This window comes from Ictidomys tridecemlineatus, chromosome 13 (genome assembly GCF_052094955.1).
Source record: "Ictidomys tridecemlineatus isolate mIctTri1 chromosome 13, mIctTri1.hap1, whole genome shotgun sequence".
Classification (NCBI taxonomy): Eukaryota; Metazoa; Chordata; class Mammalia; order Rodentia; family Sciuridae; genus Ictidomys; species Ictidomys tridecemlineatus.
In genome coordinates, this window is record NC_135489.1 from 46,448,714 (window position 1) to 46,469,582 (window position 20,869).

A 20,869-nucleotide genomic window follows, 5' to 3' on the forward strand; every position below is an offset into this window, starting at 1 on the left:
TCAATCTTTTGCTGCAGTTGTTCAGAAAGCTTTTTATTTTCTTCCTGAAGAGAATTCTTTTCATTCACTTAAAAACAATGTGAAAAAAGCATATAATACAGTTATATTAATATTCAAGTCAGGATTTTTATTAATTATTTTTTTTAGTTGTAGTTGGACACAATACCTTTATTTATTTTTTATATGGTGCTGAGGATTGAACCCAGGGCCTCGCACGTGCTAGGCAAACGCTCTACTGCTGAGCCACAGGCTTTTAAAATAAGATCCACAATTATGAAGAAATGAGAATTTCTAATTTTAAATCATATTATTCTAGTTTGATGCTACTGTGCAAAAGTAATTTGTTATCAGGTAGATATTACTACCTTTCATATTGTGCCATTTCCATGTGATTAATAAATTTATGCAACACTTGTTACAAAAGAGAATATTTTATATACTAGAGATAGAGTCTAATACAATAAAGATAAGAAAAAATTCCATGTGGTCACTCAGTCCTACTAATTTCAAATACCAATTTAGGAAGAGTCACTTATCTTAAAATAAATTTGATCATAAAAACAACAAAAACTGCCAGAATGGTGATATATGCCTACAAGTCCAGCTACTTGGTAGGTTAAGGAAGGAGTATCACAAGTTCAAGGCCAGCCTGAACAATGCCTTGAGACCCTGGCTCAAAACATAAATATAAAGGACTGGAGGTGTAGCTCACTGGTACGGTGCTTGCCTAGTACATTCAGGTCTGGAGTTTGATTCTTAGTACAAAATAAAATTTTTAAAAAATCCTTCAAAAGAACTTCTCAAGTATGCATCTCAGAAAGAATATCATATCAGACAAAGGTGCCAAAAACATACAATGGAGAAAAGCTAGCCCCTTCAACAAATGGTGCTGAGAAAACTAGCAATCTATATTTAACAAAATGAAATTAGACGGCTATCTCTCACCCTGCACAAAATTCAAAGTTGGTCAAGGACCTATGCATTAAACTAGAGACCCCAAGCCTGCTAGAAGAAAAAGTAGACCCAAATCTCCATCACGTTGGCATAGGATTGAACTTCTCAACAAGACTCCTAAGGTACCAGAAACAAAATCAAAAATCAATAAATGAAATGGTATCAAACTAAAAAGCTTCTTCACAGCAAAGGAAACAATCAAGAAGGTGAACAGAGAGCCTACAGAATGGAAGAAAATCTTTGCTACCTACAGACAGAGGATTAATCTCCAGTATATAGAGATATAGAGAGAACTAAAAAACTTAACCCCCCTCAAAAAAAAAAAAACAAAACAACCAATAACCCAATCAATAAATGGGGAAGGAACTGGACACGTCACAGAAGAAATATGAATGGTTGACAAATATATGAAAAAATGTTCAACATCTCTAGCAATAAGAGAAATGCAAATTAAAACTACATTGAGATTCTATCTCACTTAAATCAGAATGGCAATTACCAATACAAGTAACAATAAATGTTGGTGAGGATGCTGGTGGGACTGCAAATTAGTGCAATTGCTCTGGAAGGCAGAATGAAGATTCCTCAGAAAACCTGGAATGGAACCACCATTTGACTCAGTTATCTTACCCCTTGGCATATACCCAAAGGACTAAAATCAGCATACTATAGTGACATGAAACATCAATGTTTATAGTAGCTCAATTCACAATAGCTAAGCTACAGAACCGACCCAGTTGTCCTTCAAGAGATGAATGGATAAAGAAAATATGGTATATATACACAATGGAATATTATTCAGCTATAAAGAAGAATGAAATTATGGCATTTGTGGGTAAATGGATGGAAATGGAGGCTATCATGCTAAGTAAAATAAGTCAATCCCAAAAAACCAAAGGCCGAATGTTCTCTCTGACATCTGGATGCTTATTCACAATGGGCAGGAGGGGTGGGAGTATGTGGAGTTGAGGTTCACCAGACTGAATAGGTCGAGTAAAGGGAAGGGAAGTGGGGATGGGAATAGGAAAGGCAGTAGAATGAATCAAACATAACTTTCCTATGTTCATATATGAATACATGACCCGTGTAAATCTACATCCTGTACAACCACAAGAATGGGAAATTATATTCCATGTATGTACAATATATCAAAATACATTCCACTGTGTATATAACTAAAAAGAAAACAATAAAAACCTGGGTTGCAACCTTTTAATCAAGAAATTAGACAAATGAAGGAAAAAAGGAGGAAAATATTAAAAATAAGAAAAAAATGTATGGACACAATTCATTTGATTACAATCAATTTACTAATAGGTTTTTAACAAGAATACGTTATACTTTAAATTATAATAAATAAAAGAAACTCACTGAGTTCTGTAATAAGTTTAAGATTCTGCTGTCGGATATTTTCAAATTCTTGCTGCTTTTTCCGCATATGTTCTTCAGTTACTGCACAGCGATCACATAATCCTGCTCTTAATCTATGAAGCAAAAACAAAATATTTTTCATCTACTAAAAGTTATTTCCTTTTATAGGTTAAATTACCCTATTTGAGATGTTTGGGACCCTTTAAATTTGCTTCTTGTTTTAGTTTCTTGGTTTGGGGAGTATTTGCAGACTTTACCAGTTACAGGTCCCTAATCTGAAAAACTAACATTTGAAATGTCTCCCAAATTGAACCCTTTTGGTATGCTGACATGACACTGAAAAAGTTTGGGGTTTCAGAGCATTCTGAATTCTGGATTTTTGGATTATATTTTTGCATTTCAAGATTGTTTTACTTTGTGAAGAGTTAAAGAAATTATTTGGCAAATATAATGAAAATCAACCATTTTAATGAAGTATTAGATTTTTAGCATATCCTTACAAATGCTAAAAATCTGCTACAGCACGATTTTCTACAACTGTATTTCTGAGTGAAATTTTGCAAAATTGCTAATTTTAAGCCCTACCCAAGAGAACTTTTAATTGAAGAAACCAACCTTGTTTTTATTACAGTCAAAATATGAACCATATCCAGCACTAACAGGCCAAATTACAGTTTAAGCAACTTTGCATGTTTTTCTCATTACAGTATATGGCACACAGGCAGTGCTCAACAATATATTTTGTTGTTGAATAAATATTAAAGGTCAAGGAATATAAAGGAAAAATAGTCACCTTCCTATATCCCTTTCAACATTCAAAGAAACCAGTATTTGCAAAAATCCATAATATACAAAAAAGATTATAAAATAGCTTTTACTAATTATTTGAGTGCTAAAGAGGGAAATACATATATCACATAGGTGTGGAGGGTATAGAAAAAATTGTATTTCTAAAGTTAATAATAATAATAATTATCCTGTAAGTAACAATGGGATTTTCTTCTTAGTGTTTTTCTATAGAGTTCTAATTTTTTCAATTTCATTATTTATATAATAAAAAGTGGTTAAAAAGAAACACACACCCTACATTAGAAATTCAGAATATATACTTAGCATAATTTCAATTCAATAACCTAAGTCAACAGCATAACAAGTATTCAGCTATCTATGGAAGTCACCACATGGTGGTATATATCATAAATTTTAAAAGTTAATATACAACAAAGAAGAAACTTGGACATTTTATATAAAAGTAAAGCTCATATCAACATTGAATGTAAAAAAATAAGACATTATAGGATGCATTAATAGAATTACAACTTTTAGAATGAGGGAAAAAAGAGGCAGACAGCTTACTTAATAGGAGTAATTCTGAAGGTAGGAATTTGAATATCAGGACCACGCTGTATGAACATCAAACTAAAGATGAAAGAGAGCCAGGTTTGGTGGCCTGTAATCCCAGTAGCTCGGGCTGAGGCAGGAGGATCACAAATTCAAAGCCAGCCTCAGCAAGCGGCATTAAGCAACTCAGTGAGACCCTGTCTCTAAATAAAATACAAAAAAGGCCTGGGAATGTGGCAGTGGTTGAGTGCCTTGGAGTTCAATCCACGATATCCCTCCGGCACCAGAAAAATAGAGAATACCTATATCTACTTTTGTTCTTCCCCAGAGTCTCACAAAAATACAGAGTGCTTTTTTCATGTTTCTTTTTTCTATTTCTCCTGAGTATGTGTTTCCATATAACTTTGTTATTTAAAATATAAAGATATAATAAATGTATTTTTCTGGGTAGTAAAAAAATATACATATATATTTTGTATTTCCTTTTTATGGCAATTGTGTTTTCACTTCATACGTGTAAAGTGTTTGTGTAGAGAAACTAAACTGAGAACACTGACTTCTAAGCAAATGGTAAGAAAAGTCTAGAATTGTACTGTCTCGTAAGGTAGCCATAGCCACATATTGCTATTTCAATCACAGTAAGTCATATTCATCTTATAAATTGAGTCCTTACACTCAAGTGCTCAACAGTCACATGTATCTAGTTGCTATCATACTGGCAAAAGCAAATATAGAACATTTCCATTAATACAGAAAATAGGATGGCACTGATTTATACTCAATGTGGTTTACATTGTAAAATTCCCAAAAGGTGCAAAAATTGGTACCCAGACTGATTGATTTAAAGCATGTTTTAAGAAATTATCACACCAACACATTCTTTCCCATAATCTGATAGATTATTTCCTCTCCATGCCGGTAGCAGAATGGAGATTGAATCTTTAGAGTCTAAAACAGTTTCTGGCCTGAGAGACATGAGGTACACTTAAAGACAGGAGTACAGTAATGAATACAGAAATAGCCAAATTCTTACACTCCTACTTAGGCCTTTGTCATCTACTTGACATCTAAAATACTGGTAACAATGTATAACAGCCACGTTATACATTCTAGGAAGTAGAGTAAGGAGTCTTTGCTAGATAATCTGAGGACTCAAACAATATTTAAAAGATATTGACAACAGTAGGGTATCATCAATGAAACAGACTGGCCAGATGACCCATCACTCTATGGATTTAGAGCTTTCAATTAACTTGTATCCTCTTCTCTTTAATATCAACAAACAGTATCAAGAGACATCTTAGCACAAAAACAATCAGGACATTAAGAAAAGAAAAAGGAAATTTAGAAAAGACACAAGCTATGCCAAGAAACAGAAAACCACCACCATCACCTCCACTAAACTATAAAGAATACTCTACAAAGATTAAAAAAAAATCTCAAAAAACAATGAAATGAAAACAGGACTGCCACAAAAAAGAAATACTCTGAAAACAAAATATATCTTTTTTTCACCACCCAGAAAAATATTTATTACATCTTTATATTTTAAATAACAGGTATTATTACAAAATTATATGGAAACACATACTCGTGACAACAGGGGAAATAGCAAAAAGAACACCTGAAAAAAGCATTCTGCAATTGATCTCTTCAAATCATTTTTGAGATCTCTTTGCATCTATTTCTCTGCATATATTTTTTGAATTACTCAAATGCCAAGTTGCTGAGTGACAACCAGTATTATAAACAAGTTAGTTGTGTGCTTTTTAAAAAAGACATTAGGATTTAAGAATATTAAAAAAAGCAAACTCTATAAATAGAATGTAGGAGATTATCCTAGAAGGTCAAATAAATAGGAATTTCAGAAAAAGCAAAAGAAATTAAAGAATATTGACTTTTTTTTTAATATTGACTTGTTTTCAGAAGGAAAACAAATTAAAAAGAAAAAAGATTTTATACAAGGGTCAGAAATTAGAAAAGTATAGGATTGAATACCAACATTAGAAAAAGTAGCAATTCAGAATTCTGAAAGAAAATTAACCTAAATTAACTTCATACTGTTCAACTATCAATTCAGCAAAAAATTTAAGACACAAAAAAATCTCAAATAATTTGCCTGTCATTAATATTTTTAATGCAAGTTAAGGCATTATTAATGTATGTGTATAGTAAAGAATCTCAATCTTTTAGAGATATATTTTGATATATTTACATAAAAGGATCTAATGTCTGAATTATGCTTCAAAATAATGACTAATAAGGGATTAGTGGAAATATAGATGAACTAAGAATGATTACAGCTGGACATGGTTGTGCGCACGTATAATACCAGTGACTCTGGAGGCTGAAGCAGGAGGACTGCAAGTTTGAGGCCAGCCTCATCAACTTAGTAAGGCTCTATCTCAAAATAAAAAAGGGCTAAAAATGTGGCTTAGTGGTAGATTGCCCCTGGGTTCAAAACCTAATCCCACTGAAGAAAAATAAAAACAAGAAAAGAATAACCACAGTTAATAACTGTTGAAGCTGGATGATGATACAGTGGAGCTGGCTACCTTATTATGTCCTATGTTTAATTTTCTAAAATAACCTTTTAATTTTCCACACATCTGCCTCAGAAATCTATTGGAGGAGGTTCTCCTTCAAAATACAGAAAAATAAATCAGGAAAGAGGAAGTTATAGGACTCCTGAAGCCATAAAGAAGTAAGAGAAACCTCTGATGACTACAATGTGCCAAGTAAAGAAGAGTCCATGTTGGAACAGATCAGAGGGTCCAGGGAAGATTTGTTCAGAAAGGTAAAATGACAAACATCTGATCCATCTGCACAACCTGATAAATTTAGATAACTGAAGGAACACTGCTGTTGAATTAGTGGTTGGTAGGCAAAAACCTAAACATGTGAAAAAAAGATTTATTATAAACATGGACAGTAAAAATGTTTATGGGAAGGAAAAATTAATCACAATTTACAATACTTCTGAACTGCATTTACACAGTTCATACATAATAAAAGTGAATAATGTTCTAACCAAAATAATTATAAACTATATTAGGAAGTGAGAAATGGAAATGTTATCCAGAGTAGAGAAAAAAGAAATAAAATTCTAAGCAAGAAAAAATTTTAAATGACAAAACAAGTCTTTTTAAAAAGAGATCTTGAGGTAAAGAGCAAAATAAAACGTAGAGTTCAAAATGATTGCTTTTGAAGAAAGGGAAAAACAGTTGTTTTTTCTTTTATCTTAACCTTGAAAAAACTATTTAAATCTTTAAACTATGAGCTTATATGACTTTAAACAAACAAAAATGATTGAAGGAAATAAAGACAGTAGAAAAAATAACTGGGGGCACCTGGGCAGCTGTCTTCAAATATCAGAAAAATCAATTATGTAAAAAGAGATTTATGGATCAAAGGGGCAAAAACTAGGACCAAGTGGAGAAATTACATGGACAGATTTCCATCTAGTATATAGAAAACTTTCTGACTATTTAAGATGGAATGTGCAACCTAAGCAGGTAGTGATTTCATTTGTCACTGAACATGTTTAAGCATAGAAAAGACGATCACCCAGAAATTGGGAAGGTAATTAAAACACATGTTGAACCCATCAGGATAATGGTCCCCAAATCTGACTATATCTCAAAACCATTAGGATAGCTTTAAAAGGGAGGGAAGAAAAATATTGATAAATTTCACCTAGGCCCAAATACATTAGAATCAGCAGGGATGGGTCCTACAAATCTGCTCAGAAGCTCCTCTCCACACATACTTCAAAGCCTTTACAATAAGGCACTCTCTTTCTCCTTCCTATGCTCTTTCAATATCTTATTCCTAAATTGAGCGATTTTGTCAACTTACACTCTACTCCACATACACACAACACTTTCTACCAGCTAAACCAGAAGCTTATATAACTTTAATAAACAAAAAATTATTAGCTTTGTTAGAATTGTTCCCGTTTACCAAGAAATCTTTATAATTTTTGAAAATTATGTCCCTGATGACAACACAATTCATGTTAATCATCAATGACCATATTTGTAACAATCACATATATGATTATTTTATATAAAGTAATAAGTAGCTCAACAATTCATATTTTAGAACAGACATACCCATAATATTTACATTCTAGAATATTTCTTATGAATCAACTTTATTTTTCTCTTACACTTATGACATTTTCCCTTAATTATATGTATGTGATTATATTATTCATTAATTTCATTTCAAAATAGTAAAAAGGACATTATAAAATATTTTATAAAGGGGAGTTGCAATTTGAGGATTGAGAATTACTAGTCTAAAAACAGGACTATGCCCTACTCTTACAGCCATCTGTTAGTGGAAATGAGAGCTGATAAGTTTTACTTTGAATTGCAACATATTAAATCTCATCAAAATTCAAGAAACCAAAGTTCTTAACTGGAAGACCACATGAGGTTTATTTAATTTTTGGTTTTTCTTTTGCAGTGCATGGGATTAAATACAGGGCCTCATGTATGCTCTACCACTGAGTTAGAGCCCCAGCTTACCACATGAGTTATTTTTTCAAAAGTTTCTCAGAAAATTCTGATGGTCACACATGTACAGCAACTGACAAATTAAACAAGATTTTAAAACATATTTTAACCTTGATATTCTACTATCAGTAAAGTAAATTACTCTGAAGAACCAAGAGAAAAGTTAGAGGAAAATTTGGAAGAAGAATGAAGTTGTATGTTTATCATTTTTCCTTTGGACCCTTATCTTCTACCATATTCAAAATTTAATTTAAAACAGATCAGACCTAAATGTAAAAGTTACATCTAAAAAATCTACTAGAAGAAGATGGGGGGAAAACTTTTATGACAATGAATCTGGCAGTGTTTTTTTTTTTTTTTTTTTTGTGTGTGTGTGTGTGTGTATGACACCAGTACAACCAACAGAAGAAAAATAATTATTTACTAAATGAAGATACATCTTAAAGCGTGCCTAGAAGGAAATATCAGATTTGTAAGACAGAAAACACCATATGTACAAAGAAATTCACCACTGTCAAATTAATACTATGCAATGAATCATATGCCTACCTAAGAATGTAAAAGTGAATGGAAAGAAAAGGAAGAGAATATTTAGGATAAGAAACAGCAAGGAAGCATGGAATACACATGAAATTAATGACAACAGGTAAAACAGAATAAAAAAGAATCCAGTTCTAAAAAAGTCCTGCAGAATTAAAAAAAAAATCCCAACAATTTTAGTAATTCAAAATTTTAACTGAACAAAGGGAAATAATTTAGAAAAGACTTCAACAGGAAGGGTGGAGGTATGACCCACTGACATTGCTTTCCAGAAAGGGCCCAGGAAAGGAAAACCCACTCAGGAAGGGAGTGCAAGGTACAAAGGATAACTGAAATGGAAGTTCAAACAAAACTATACAGTGAAAAACTCTTTTTAACAACTGAAAAAGGAGGGCTTCAGGGGCTAAGATGAAGAACACTATCTTGGGGAAGAAATGAAGAGCCAACTGCATCAGCCAGTTACAGCAAAATATAAAGACAACTATTTTTTTCGGAGTATTAACTTTGTGTCCTAAACTTGTTAAGATCAACTACACAGGAAGGACAACTAGAAATTAATATTATCAATCTCTTACATAAAATTATCTATTTCCTATTGTGAGGAATAAAATCACTGGGTCCACCTTCGTGCACTGAAGTCCTTCACCAATTTGCACAGGTGAACACACTACACAACTTATGGTCAGATCTGGCTGATGCATAAGCTCAACAGGGATACTATGGCTCTAAGATTCCACATCACCCTAGCCAAAGCTTCCTTAAAAAGCAGTTGAAGATCTGCCCTCTAACGTCTCTTCCTTACTGTGATAGGGACAGATGCTTGGAGGTCTGACAGCTTTCCCAACCTCTTCCAATTCCCACCTCATTTACAGGTGTTCCTCTCAAAAAATTAATGTCCAAAGTCATCTTGGCATTTGCTTCTCAGAGAACTAAGATTAGCTGGATGTAGTGGTGCATGCCCATAATCCCAGTAGCTCAAGAGACTAACGCAGGAAGAGCACAAGTTCAAAGTCAGCCCCAGCAACTCAGAGAGACCCTAAGCAACTTAGGGAGACTCTGTCTCAAAAGAAAAAAATAAAAAAAGGGCTAGAGATGTAGCTCAGTGGTAGGTGGGGGAAGAGAGAGGGAAAACTCGGAATAATAGACTAATATATTTAGTTATGATGCCCATCTTAAATTTGTCGTTACACAGGAAACAAGGAACAGCAAGTGTTCCTATCTGTTGGCATAGAAGTGTTCCTTCTTGTTATGGGAAAGAAAAAAACTTGTGTAATTAATAATTTCTTATTTAGTACTGGATTGGGGAAGGATTAAAGGGAGGTAAACCTTAATTAGAATGAGCAAGGATTTAGGTGAGTCCTCTTCTATTCTCTTCCGATACTTAAGATGTCCTTAGGAGACCCACTGAGCTCCATATTTACATATACAACCACCTACCTGACCTCTCCTTTTGTATAGAGTAGGTGCTATTGGTACTCACATCCTTTTGTCATACCTGCCTCTTAGCCCTCCAATGGCTTCCATCACAATTAAAAATAAAAAACTATAAACTTAAAAATTTTTTTATTAGAAATATTTTAAAATATGGGGTTTGATCAATAGTACCATTAAAAAGAACACAAACAAACAAACAAAACTCCTAAAATCAAAGAAGTCTATGTGGGGAGGTTAAGTAATTGATTATATTATCCCAGTAATATTTAGAAAGAACTCCTAACATTGCCTATAAGTGAAGAAATGTGAAAGGAAGAAAAGAAAATGGTCGGGGTAGGGGAATAAAGAAGACAAGAATAGAATTGTGAAACAGTTTCCATCTAATTAGAAGTAAAAATAGAATTAAAGCTTCAAATGAATTAGAACACCACTACCCTTAAGTTCGCCTTACATCAAACACTAAAGAAAGATACCATTTAAAGGTTAAGCTGAGATGGTTGTTACAATTAATGAAAAACAAGCCTGTAAGAATATATACCTAAAGCCATAAAGGACTTATTCAAAGATGACAGAAGACTAGGAAAAGATCACTTTCAATCCAGAACTGATTACAAATTAAAATCAATGCACTCTCTCTTTTAAGGGGAAAATCACATCTTAAGTACAAGACTCACCGATCTTCTAAAACTTTAATGGTTTCATGAAGGACTTTCTGTTGCTCTCTCAGCTGCTGATTTTTGGTGAAGAATTCTTCCAGTCTTTGTGCATCTCTAAGTCAAGAAATAAGTAAGCTTTTCAAAGAAAGACACTCTAAAAAGATAATTGTGACTTTAGAAGTCCACAGTTTAGCCTCACAAATACATATTTAAATTTCTTATATCAAAAAAAGTTGAGGTCAAATACACACATGTAACTTAGTTTTCTCCATTTCAATCCCCAGTACTATCCCCTTCTTCGCCTGACCTCCTTTCTCTACTCTATTGGTCTTTCTTCTTTTATTATTTATTTACTTAGAATAGGCAATATTTTTGTGGAAGAAAGAATCATATGATTTGGAATCACCTATATGTGTATTTACATATGTATTTGAATTCTAGCTTCACACAGTGTCCTTAATTTAGATTCAGTAGCAAATAACTCAGTCCTTATTATTTCTGAGGTGTTGCTCTGGAGGCTAGGGACAGCTACTGTTATTATATCATGGGCCTTACATTTAATTGTCAAAGGCTGGGAGTGAAACATAACAGTTGCAGACTAAGTGCATGAAGAAAACAAAATTTAATGATGTAACTGAGTGACCTGGCTACTCATCAATATCTCTTAGAAATGAAGAGATATTGATGAGTAGCCAGGAGTGACCTTTCTGAGACAGTCCTATTTAAATGAGACCTGAATAACAAAAAAGAACCAAGTTATCTGAGGAAACAAAGACAAAAGGAGATAGAATAGATAAATTATCAAGTCTAAGGTAAAAATGAGTATGAAATATTTGAGGAACAGAAAGTCTACTGTTATTGTAGGTTAATGAGTAAAGGAGATGAGTGACAGGATATAAGATTGAAAAGTTGGGCAGCAACTAGATTACGTAGGGACTTGGGCAACTAAAAAAATATTTAAAAAATACACGGACTTACTGGTTTATATTATTTTGTCAACATTTGTTAATGTAAGTAACAGCTCTACTCATACTGTCTCTATTCCAATTATGGGAGATTTTCTATTTGTGATAAGAAATAAAAAGTATGAAACTGCTGCACAATTTTTTTCTCTGTAATTCTTTAAATTTCTTAATTAAAAGAGTAATTTAAAAGAAAACAAGGGTTTATTTGTAGATGAGTTGTTTATTTCATAGCAGCTGGAAAGGGAATTTTCCTTTGTAAGTGCCATATAGCTGGATGGCTGAATTATGGTAGCTGTCATATTTTATTATTTATTTCTTCAGAGAAAAATAAAGAAGCTATTGTTTTTCTTTAAATAGTGGCTGATAAATAAGATTGTTGGATTCACTAATTGACCATGAAGAGAGTCATTACAGTTGATAAACAATAAATATAAGATAGGTAAATCCAAGTTCCTGATCCCACTATGTAAAGACCTAACTCACTCTGGGGAGGATAAAATAAAGCACCCCTTTAATTCTCTGATTACTGAGGAAATTTAGCAACTTACCCGTGCTTCCAAATTGTATAACCCCAAGCCACCTGAGGCATACAGGTACAGAGTAACAACAATATGCATTAAAAGGATCAAATGACTCTTTACATAGTGAAGGCATTATATCAGATACTGAATAACCAATTGTGTTTCCATTGTTTAATTTTCAGAGATGTCATTGGTGATTTTTGAAAAAGTAATATTCAACATTCAGTTACAAATTTAAGAAGTTTATTCATGTGGCTGTTTGGTTATAGGTGTGGATAATACATTTTGTATAAAAAGTCTACTATAAAAAGTACACTTAAAATAAGCAGACTAGATCATTTCTAAGAATTTCTAAACATTCAATCTACAGGGAAATGATTCTGACTCAAGCTAATATATTTGTAATATAATACAATTTATATTTTTAAAATTATTTATCTAATAAAGTTTATAGAAATTTATTATTTAAAATAGTTATGTTTGGGCTGGGGATGTGGCTCAAGCGGTAGCGCGCTCGCCTGGCATGCATGTGGCCTGGGTTCGATCCTCAGCACCACATACAAACAAAGATGTTGTGTCCGCCGAAAACTAAAACAATAAATAAAAAATAAATAAAATAAAATAGTTATGTTTTAGAAAATAAAATGACTAGGCCTACATGAAGGATCTGTTTTAATAAAGCTAATCTTCAAAAACATTTTGTAAATGTAGCTTGAAATATATAAATATCAAACAGTAATTTCTGGGTTTTAGTATTGCTTCTTAGAAGTAATCAACATTTTGACTCTAAAGGAGGTCATTCCAATCAATAGTTGTTAATCCATCATTTACAAGATCATTAACTTCAACAAAGATCCAAGGTATAATATAAAGAAATCATTGTTTAATAATCAACTCTGAAACATTAAACCTTTGGTATGAGAAAAGGTCAGCACAAACAAGAATTCCTGTACAGTGTTGTCATACATACAAAAAGAGAAGACTTGTAGAATAACTCCAACACACTGTGATTCAGCTATTTTATTTGGTATGTATTAAAGCATCATACCAAATCACTGATACATCTTTTGATTAACAGTATTTATTAAAACTATCAGCCAGATGGCCTATGTCAAAAATGAAGAACTCAGATGTCACTGCTTCTAGGCTTATTCAATGAATCAAGTCTAGGAAATATGTGTATATTTTTATTTACATTAACAACTATCTATTTATTTATCTACATATTAAAAACCATGAGTTCATACTGGTAACTCCAATTCCTACCAAGCAGTACAGGGTTTACTCAAGTCCTCCCCCTTTCTGTATGTGCTAGCTCCTTCCTCCTGACAATGAGAATCTTAGCACTCATTATCAACAATTTACTTATTTATTTGCTCCATTCTGAAATACAAATAAAGCCATGTCAAAATCTTCACTAGACTAATCCAATCATGTTAGATCAATTCCTTTGCAGTTACTGTTCAGGTATGACCAGGCAAGTTAAAAGAACTCTGCTGGGGTCTGTTCTTGTAAACTTATATAATTAGTTAAAAAAAAAAAAGATACAAAGATGTTCTGCAGGTGATGATTAGAATGATGATGGACATCTTGCTGTTTTATCAAGAATAAAAGGGAAAACTGAACACTAACACTGTCACAGAAGACATGCAGAATCTTGAGTATTTTGAGTCATTAACTAAGCAATGCTAGAATGCCCTTTTTTTAGTGGCTTTATAGGTGAAAGAATACATTTTCCTTCCTGTAAATGTCACTTATGATTGGTTTTGTTTTTTGCAGGAAGAAAATAATATTTATCTAATAAGATATACATCCTACATTACTACTCCAAAAAGACTTATTAATTTTCTGTGTAAGTAGAGAAAGATGTCAATTTTGGGAACTAAACCCAGCACCATCACAGAAAAAATGGGTTATCCTACAGGTAAGGTTTAAAGCAACATCTTTAAGTAGAAATATGTATACTTTCAACAGTACAAAACATTTAAAAGTTTCACTAATTAAGAATAAAAAATTATTACTTTTAAAACAAAACATTTAAACTTAATGATTTTATGTTTCAGAAGTATAAAGACTTTCTATGTGTGAAGAAAAAATTACTAATTTTCATGCAGGACAGAAAACAATTGGATGTATGCTGATAGGTGACTAGTAACTCTAGTTTTCAGTTAAAGCCTTGGAAGTGTTAGAAACATGAAGTAACTGAAGCCCACAGGGATATACTATAAGAAAGATGTGAAATCATGTCATAATAATATTGATGTTTGTTATACTACTGATACTGTACCATGCCATCTGTTTTGCTTTCCTGAATGTGAAAACACTAAAAAACCACAAGTAAAAATCTGCTAACACAGAAAATGAGACGTGATTCAGAGCTTAATATCAGAACAATTCACGATATCCTAGGGTAATTCCAAACTACTTAAAAGGGGTCTCAATTTTTTTTTGAGTTTAGAAATCCCAGAATTAATCTGTTCCCCATCTTGCAGTATTTTAAATTCTAGGTGTTAATACAGCTGGGGAAATATTGTTGACAGATTAAAATGAATTTACAGATTAGATCAGTTCTCATCCTAATACTCTTAAAAAAAACTAATTTAAAATTAGAACGTATGTTTACATAGTAAAACTACACCTAAAATCAGTTATTGTCTTTATTTTAAAACTTAAAAAGGGAAATCATTGTCAGTTGATCTAAGTAAAGCAAATTTTTTAAATAAGATTGAGGTTAAACAGGATTAAATATGTTACAAATAAGACATCCGTATTACATACTGATACTTACAAAATTCGTTCCTTTTTCAGTTTAGTTACTTTTACTTGTAAACCTGAAAAATAATAAAGAAAAAAAGCCTTAGTATTTTATTTATACATATTGTTATTTTTAAGGCAATTATCAAAGTTCCTTTATAAATCAAATGCTACACTATTAAGACCCTTCAGTCTGGCCTCTGAGTAATGAACCAGGTCCCACTTGTTTGTAAAGATTGAGTACATTCACTTGTGCCCTGGGGTCACAAAAGTATATTTGTAACATTACTGCTTTTAGTCTATTATATGACAGCCACGTAGTATGAAATTTTCCCCACCTAAAGTGAGTTATTTCCTTTCTAATAGCAGGGGCAAACATATAATTAGAAGTTCACTATAAATGAAGGGCTATGTTCTGACACAGCCTATGTATTTGCTAACAGCAATACTGCTTATGTAGGCTCGTCTTTTGGGATTAAACTAGATTGCAGCAGGAAGTCCTAGAAGGGGAACAAAATTGTTTATAGAAATATACTTAACAAAGGGCAGAGTATAACAAATATCTTGAGATATTTGTATTTTTAGTTTTAATTAAGTCTGACATGAAAAAGAAGACCACTGGATTATTCATAACAGCCAAACATAATGTCTTAATAAGTAATGTCAAGAAAACCAACAAAAAAAATGTAGTGCATCCACATACTACAGTGAACAATAAAAAGGAGTGAACTACTGACATTTGGAAAAATTTGGCCAGATCTCAAGAAAATTATGTTGATTTAAACCAGCCAATTTCAAAAGGTAATGTTTTATGTTTCCACTTACATAATATTTTTGAAATGACAAAGTTATAGATATGAAGAAGAGATTACGGATGGCCAAAAGTCAGAGGGATGGGGTTGGAGCAAGGTGGATGGGGATTTTTAAAAGTAGTATGATGAACTCCTGGTGGTAACAAGAGAATCTACATGCTATTGAATAGCACAGAACTAAATACACACACATACACTACTGAGTTCATGTAAAACTGGTTGAATCTGAGTAAGGCTGGTAGACTGCAACAATATTAATTTCTTGGTTGTGAAAATGTACTATAATAAAACAAGGTGCTATCACTGGGGAAAAATGAATAAAGGGTACAAAGATTTCTTTGTACTATTTCTTAAAACTACAGGTAAATCTGTAATTGGCTTAATTTTTTTTTAAAAAAAAGGGAAAACTATTACTTGCCTTAGATTTATAGAAAACAGTTAAAATACAAACCATAACAATAAAGGGAAAATTTATCTTTAAAAAAGGTTTAGAGAAAAAACTGATGTGGTCTTTTGGTTTTTTAAATAAATCCTTTCCATCTGTCAAATTCCTATCCTAAAAAAAGCTTCTTTTTCTTAGGTAATGATAACAAACTTATGAGACCTGAAAAGTACTCAGTAAAACATCAAAATCGTCCTTGCAGAATTAAGAACTTGTGCATCAGCAGGTTTTCTTCTCTTACTCCCTTCCCAAATATGGGAAAATTCACTTATTCACAGATTTTCTAGTTTTAAATTCAGGCTGACTTTTAAAACTCAGGTCTGCTTTTAGAAGTGAAATGTGTAGCCAAAGATGAAATGGATTCTTGCCATGACCATCTTAAGAAAAGAAACAATGAGATAGAAAATCCATATAAACTTCAAAAGAAAATTCTTGGGAAATATGGAAAGACTACTCTTTTATCTTGTAAGCATTCAACACCTGTGAAGCATTTGTTCTGTCACGCAGATCAGTCCTGAAACAGGTTTATGTGTGTGCCAGTGTGTGTGTGTTTAAATTTTAGCATTTGCTATTCGTCAAGTCAATTAGGCATCTACAATTAGAACCCCTATAAAGTGTGCTTTAATCCTGCTCCACACCCATCGGAAGGAATGAGGCTATACAACAATAAGGCTCCTGTACGAACAGGTAGTCTGTTCAACAAAGTATTTGGGACTGTAACACTGGCAACCTGAGACACCTATTGAGGAAACTGCTCAAAAGACCAAGCACCACACTACAATTAACCCTACATCTATTCTTGTATGAATTTTGGAGGAAATGAAGTAATTAAGGTCATGTACATGTAGTTATCAGCAAACAAGTTTAAGAAATGAGACAAGAGCTCAATTTGCTACACACAAACAAAAATCACTGTTATATTGTTTTAGTTCTCTACCCAGAACAAACCATATATGGTTCATGCACTTTCACTTTGAGTTTCTTTTGGTTTTGAATTATAAATGATAAAACTATTAACACCTTTCTGTACAAATAGTAGTTTTATATATAGATCAAATAATTTAACTTCTACCAAAAATACTATTACTAACATTTTTATAATTGTCTAATTATTTCAATTCCAAAATGGAATCTCCTTATCTTTATGAAATCTGCCATATTTAAGGTGTGCTAATATTGCTTAATATTTAATTATCAAAAAGTGGGTAAAATAATATTTATGGGTTTCACTGAATTTATAGATGTGAATGCAAATTAAAAAATAAGAGATGTGAGAGTAACAGAGTATTCTTAACAAATAGGACACACTGATGTTATAAAGCCAACTTATATACAATTCATTTCATTATTAACTTATGCAATCTTCTTTTGGAATTCTGATGAAACATGAAATAAATGAAGCAATCCAAAAATGAACTAAAAAATATGTACCCTGTTACATTACAACTGCCATACCATTTCTTCAAAGGGGTTCTAATTCTGCCCCCTAAAACCTGCTTCATTTTCTGTGAAAGTGATTACCATACATTATCCAGATGTTGATGGTAGAACCAGGCTTGGATGAGACAGCTAATTAAAATGGTGGTGTTTTAAAAAAATACTCTAAATTCTGTTTGATTGCCTGTGCTTTTAACAGTAAACCTGATACTGAAGGGACTTGAAAGGGGAAAAAAAAATGTATACCTAAAAATACAACTGAGACTTTTAAAGAATTCTGAAATTTCTATTAAATCCTATTAAAAAAGATAAAGCCTATTTAAAAATGTTAATTCTGAATTCAGAGCATAAAAAGACTGTATGCTAACAGCATTTGTCATAAAAGGTACACAAGATACTAGAATGAACAATCATGAAAGGATACCATATAAAAAAGTTAGTTACAACTGTCTCCAGAATTTTTATCCCCAGATGATATGGTTTGTATAATGCTGTTCACAGAATATGGGGGATTTTGTATATTTTTCCCATGGTTTTAAAAGAAATGCATGAAGCTTACATGATTAGTACACATACTGTCTTGTATACGGCATATTTTTGCTACCATTTATTATGTTTGGATAAATGAGGCACCACCCCAAAACTCTACATGTAGCAGGGTATTCAGATGCATGTAAGTTCCTATAGGTAGATTTCCTTGGCTATATAAATAAAAATTATGTATCTCAGGTACTACCATTCATAACATTTCTCCTTTGTCTTTACTGACATGAAGCTTTCAAAGTAATGAGTCAATTTTGATCCCTATATATATACTTCAAAACCTGCAATGTCCAGACAAGTCTATGTTTGATGTCTTGCAAATAGCCTCTTATACTGGTTTTTCCAAGTGGATCCCCCACCTTCTTTAAAAAAAGCTAAGTACCTTCAGGCATGTCTTTGATGTTATCACATAGTCAGAGGATCTAATTTTATATGAAACTATGTGGAACACATTGACAATGGATTAGTACTAAAAAATTTTTTTAAGTCCTTCATATTGCAAATTTGCAGTGGTCCAAACCAAAGTAGTTTTAAATGACATAACCATTTTTTAAAAAATAGCAATTATTCATTTAATACCTTCAAGAATCCCTAAGTGATTTGAAACTGGGGAAAGTGGCCTTATCAATACCAAAGATTACCTTCTCTTATGTGTTCAAACATATATTCAATAACTACCATTCATAAAGCATGGATATTAACCCTAAACACCAACAACTCTTGTATTCTTCTCATGGTTTTTAAGAGTACACAAACTAACTTTCCTGGAAATATGATGACTGTTGAGCACAGCCACAAGGAGTACACAAATTAAAAGAATCATCAATTATTTAACATTTGTGAGTTAGACTATGTAATATTTGTCAGACTCTATAATTTGATGATTGTGGCTTAATGTACTTATTATAAAGTCTATTCTATATTCCTGATGTTTCCTCATCATAAAATAGCAGTCTCTTAAAGACTGTACAATACTAAAATACATGAGGAAAAATCCAACAAATATTTTGTTCCCATTAAATTTAAAGCTGAAAAATAAAATGGGTTTAGTTTTAAACAGGAATGTTAGTCAGCTTTTCATTATTATAACAAAATGCCTTAAATACTCAACTTTTAAAGAGAAAAGGTTGATTCAGGCTCACAGTTTTGAAGGTTCCATTCCAAGATCAAGTGGACTCATTGCTTTGTACCTCTGGTGAGCATGCCATCAATGGCAGGGAGTGCATGGCCACAGAGAAAAAGTAAAGCAGGAAGGGGCCAAGGTTCCACAATCCCCTTCAAGACTATGTCCTCAATGGCCTAAGGATAGTAAGACCCACCTCCTAAAGGTTCCACCACTTCAGAATAGTGTCGCCTTAGGGACTGAACCTTTAACACATGGACCTTTGGGGAACACATATCCAAACTACAGCAATGGGTATGTGTAAAAAAGAGATAATTATGTTTAATATAAAAAAGCACAGTTTAGATAATGAAACCATATGAAAAATAAGCCAGATACAAAACAGTATATACAATGACCTCAACAATATAAAAATCTATTGCATTTTAGGAAAAGAGGGGGTTAGTGGTACAGGTTGGTGGTATACGCAAGGACCTGGGTTTAATCCTAACACTGCAAAAGAACAGAAAATCTAAGAAAGAAAAAAACAAAAAGTACAAATGTTATATTTGTAGAGTGGTACTTTATTTTTCCTTTCCCAACTCTGTAGAATAGTACCTAAAAAATTTTAAAAACTAAAGTAAATGAATAGTAAAATATTCCCAAGTTTAGACACAAAGTTTAATAATTTTTGTGTCCTTTTGTCGTTGTTGTTTTGGTAAGGGGGAATGAACCCAGGGGCACTTAACCACTGAGCCACATTCCCAGCCCTTTTTATTTTTGGAGACAGGGTTTTGATAAGTTGCTTAGGGCCTCATTAAATCACTGAGGCTGGCTTTGAATTTTATAATCCTCCTGCCTCAGCCTCCGGAGCTGCTGGGATTACAGGCAATGTGCTACCATGTCCTGCTTGTCATGAGTTTTTAAATACTAAAGTTCAAGAATATGTTCCACTAGGATATAGACAACCTAAACAGACCAATAACAATAGAGGAAATAGAAGAAACCATCAAAAGATTACCAACTAAGAAAAGCCCAGGACCGGATGGGTATACAGCAGAGTTTTACAAAACCTTTAAAGAGGAACTAACACCAATACTTTTCAAGCTATTTCAGGAAATAGAAAAAGAGGGAGAACTTCCAAATTCATTCTACGAGGCCAACATCACCCTGATTCCGAAACCAGACAAAGACACTTCAAAGAAAGAAAACTACAGACCAATATCTCTAATGAACCTTGACGCAAAAATCCTCAATAAAATTCTGGCGAATCGGATTCAAATACATATCAAAAAATTATACATCATGATCAAGTAGGATTCATCCCTGGGATGCAAGGCTGGTTCAATATACGGAAATCAATAAATGTTATTCACCACATCAATAGACTTAAAAATAAGAACCATATGATCATCTCGATAGATGCAGAAAAAGCATTCGACAAAGTACAGCATCCCTTTATGTTCAAAACTCT

General features: G+C 32.6%; 1 protein-coding gene across 6 annotated transcripts in view; it reads right to left on the reverse strand.

Moving 5' to 3' along the window:
- The window catches only part of Rbbp8 (RB binding protein 8, endonuclease), an 88,159-nt gene that overhangs the window by 38,365 nt on the left and 28,925 nt on the right, over window positions 1-20,869 (reverse strand). For all 6 annotated transcript variants that reach the window (XM_040274405.2, XM_005329035.5, XM_013360225.4 and 3 more), the window contains exons 3-6: window positions 15,094-15,136; window positions 10,838-10,933; window positions 2,326-2,438; window positions 1-67 (exon numbers count right to left, since the gene is read on the reverse strand). In XM_040274405.2, the coding sequence (XP_040130339.1) occupies window positions 1-67; window positions 2,326-2,438; window positions 10,838-10,933; window positions 15,094-15,136 (319 nt within the window). The remainder of the gene's footprint in view (window positions 68-2,325; window positions 2,439-10,837; window positions 10,934-15,093; window positions 15,137-20,869) is intronic.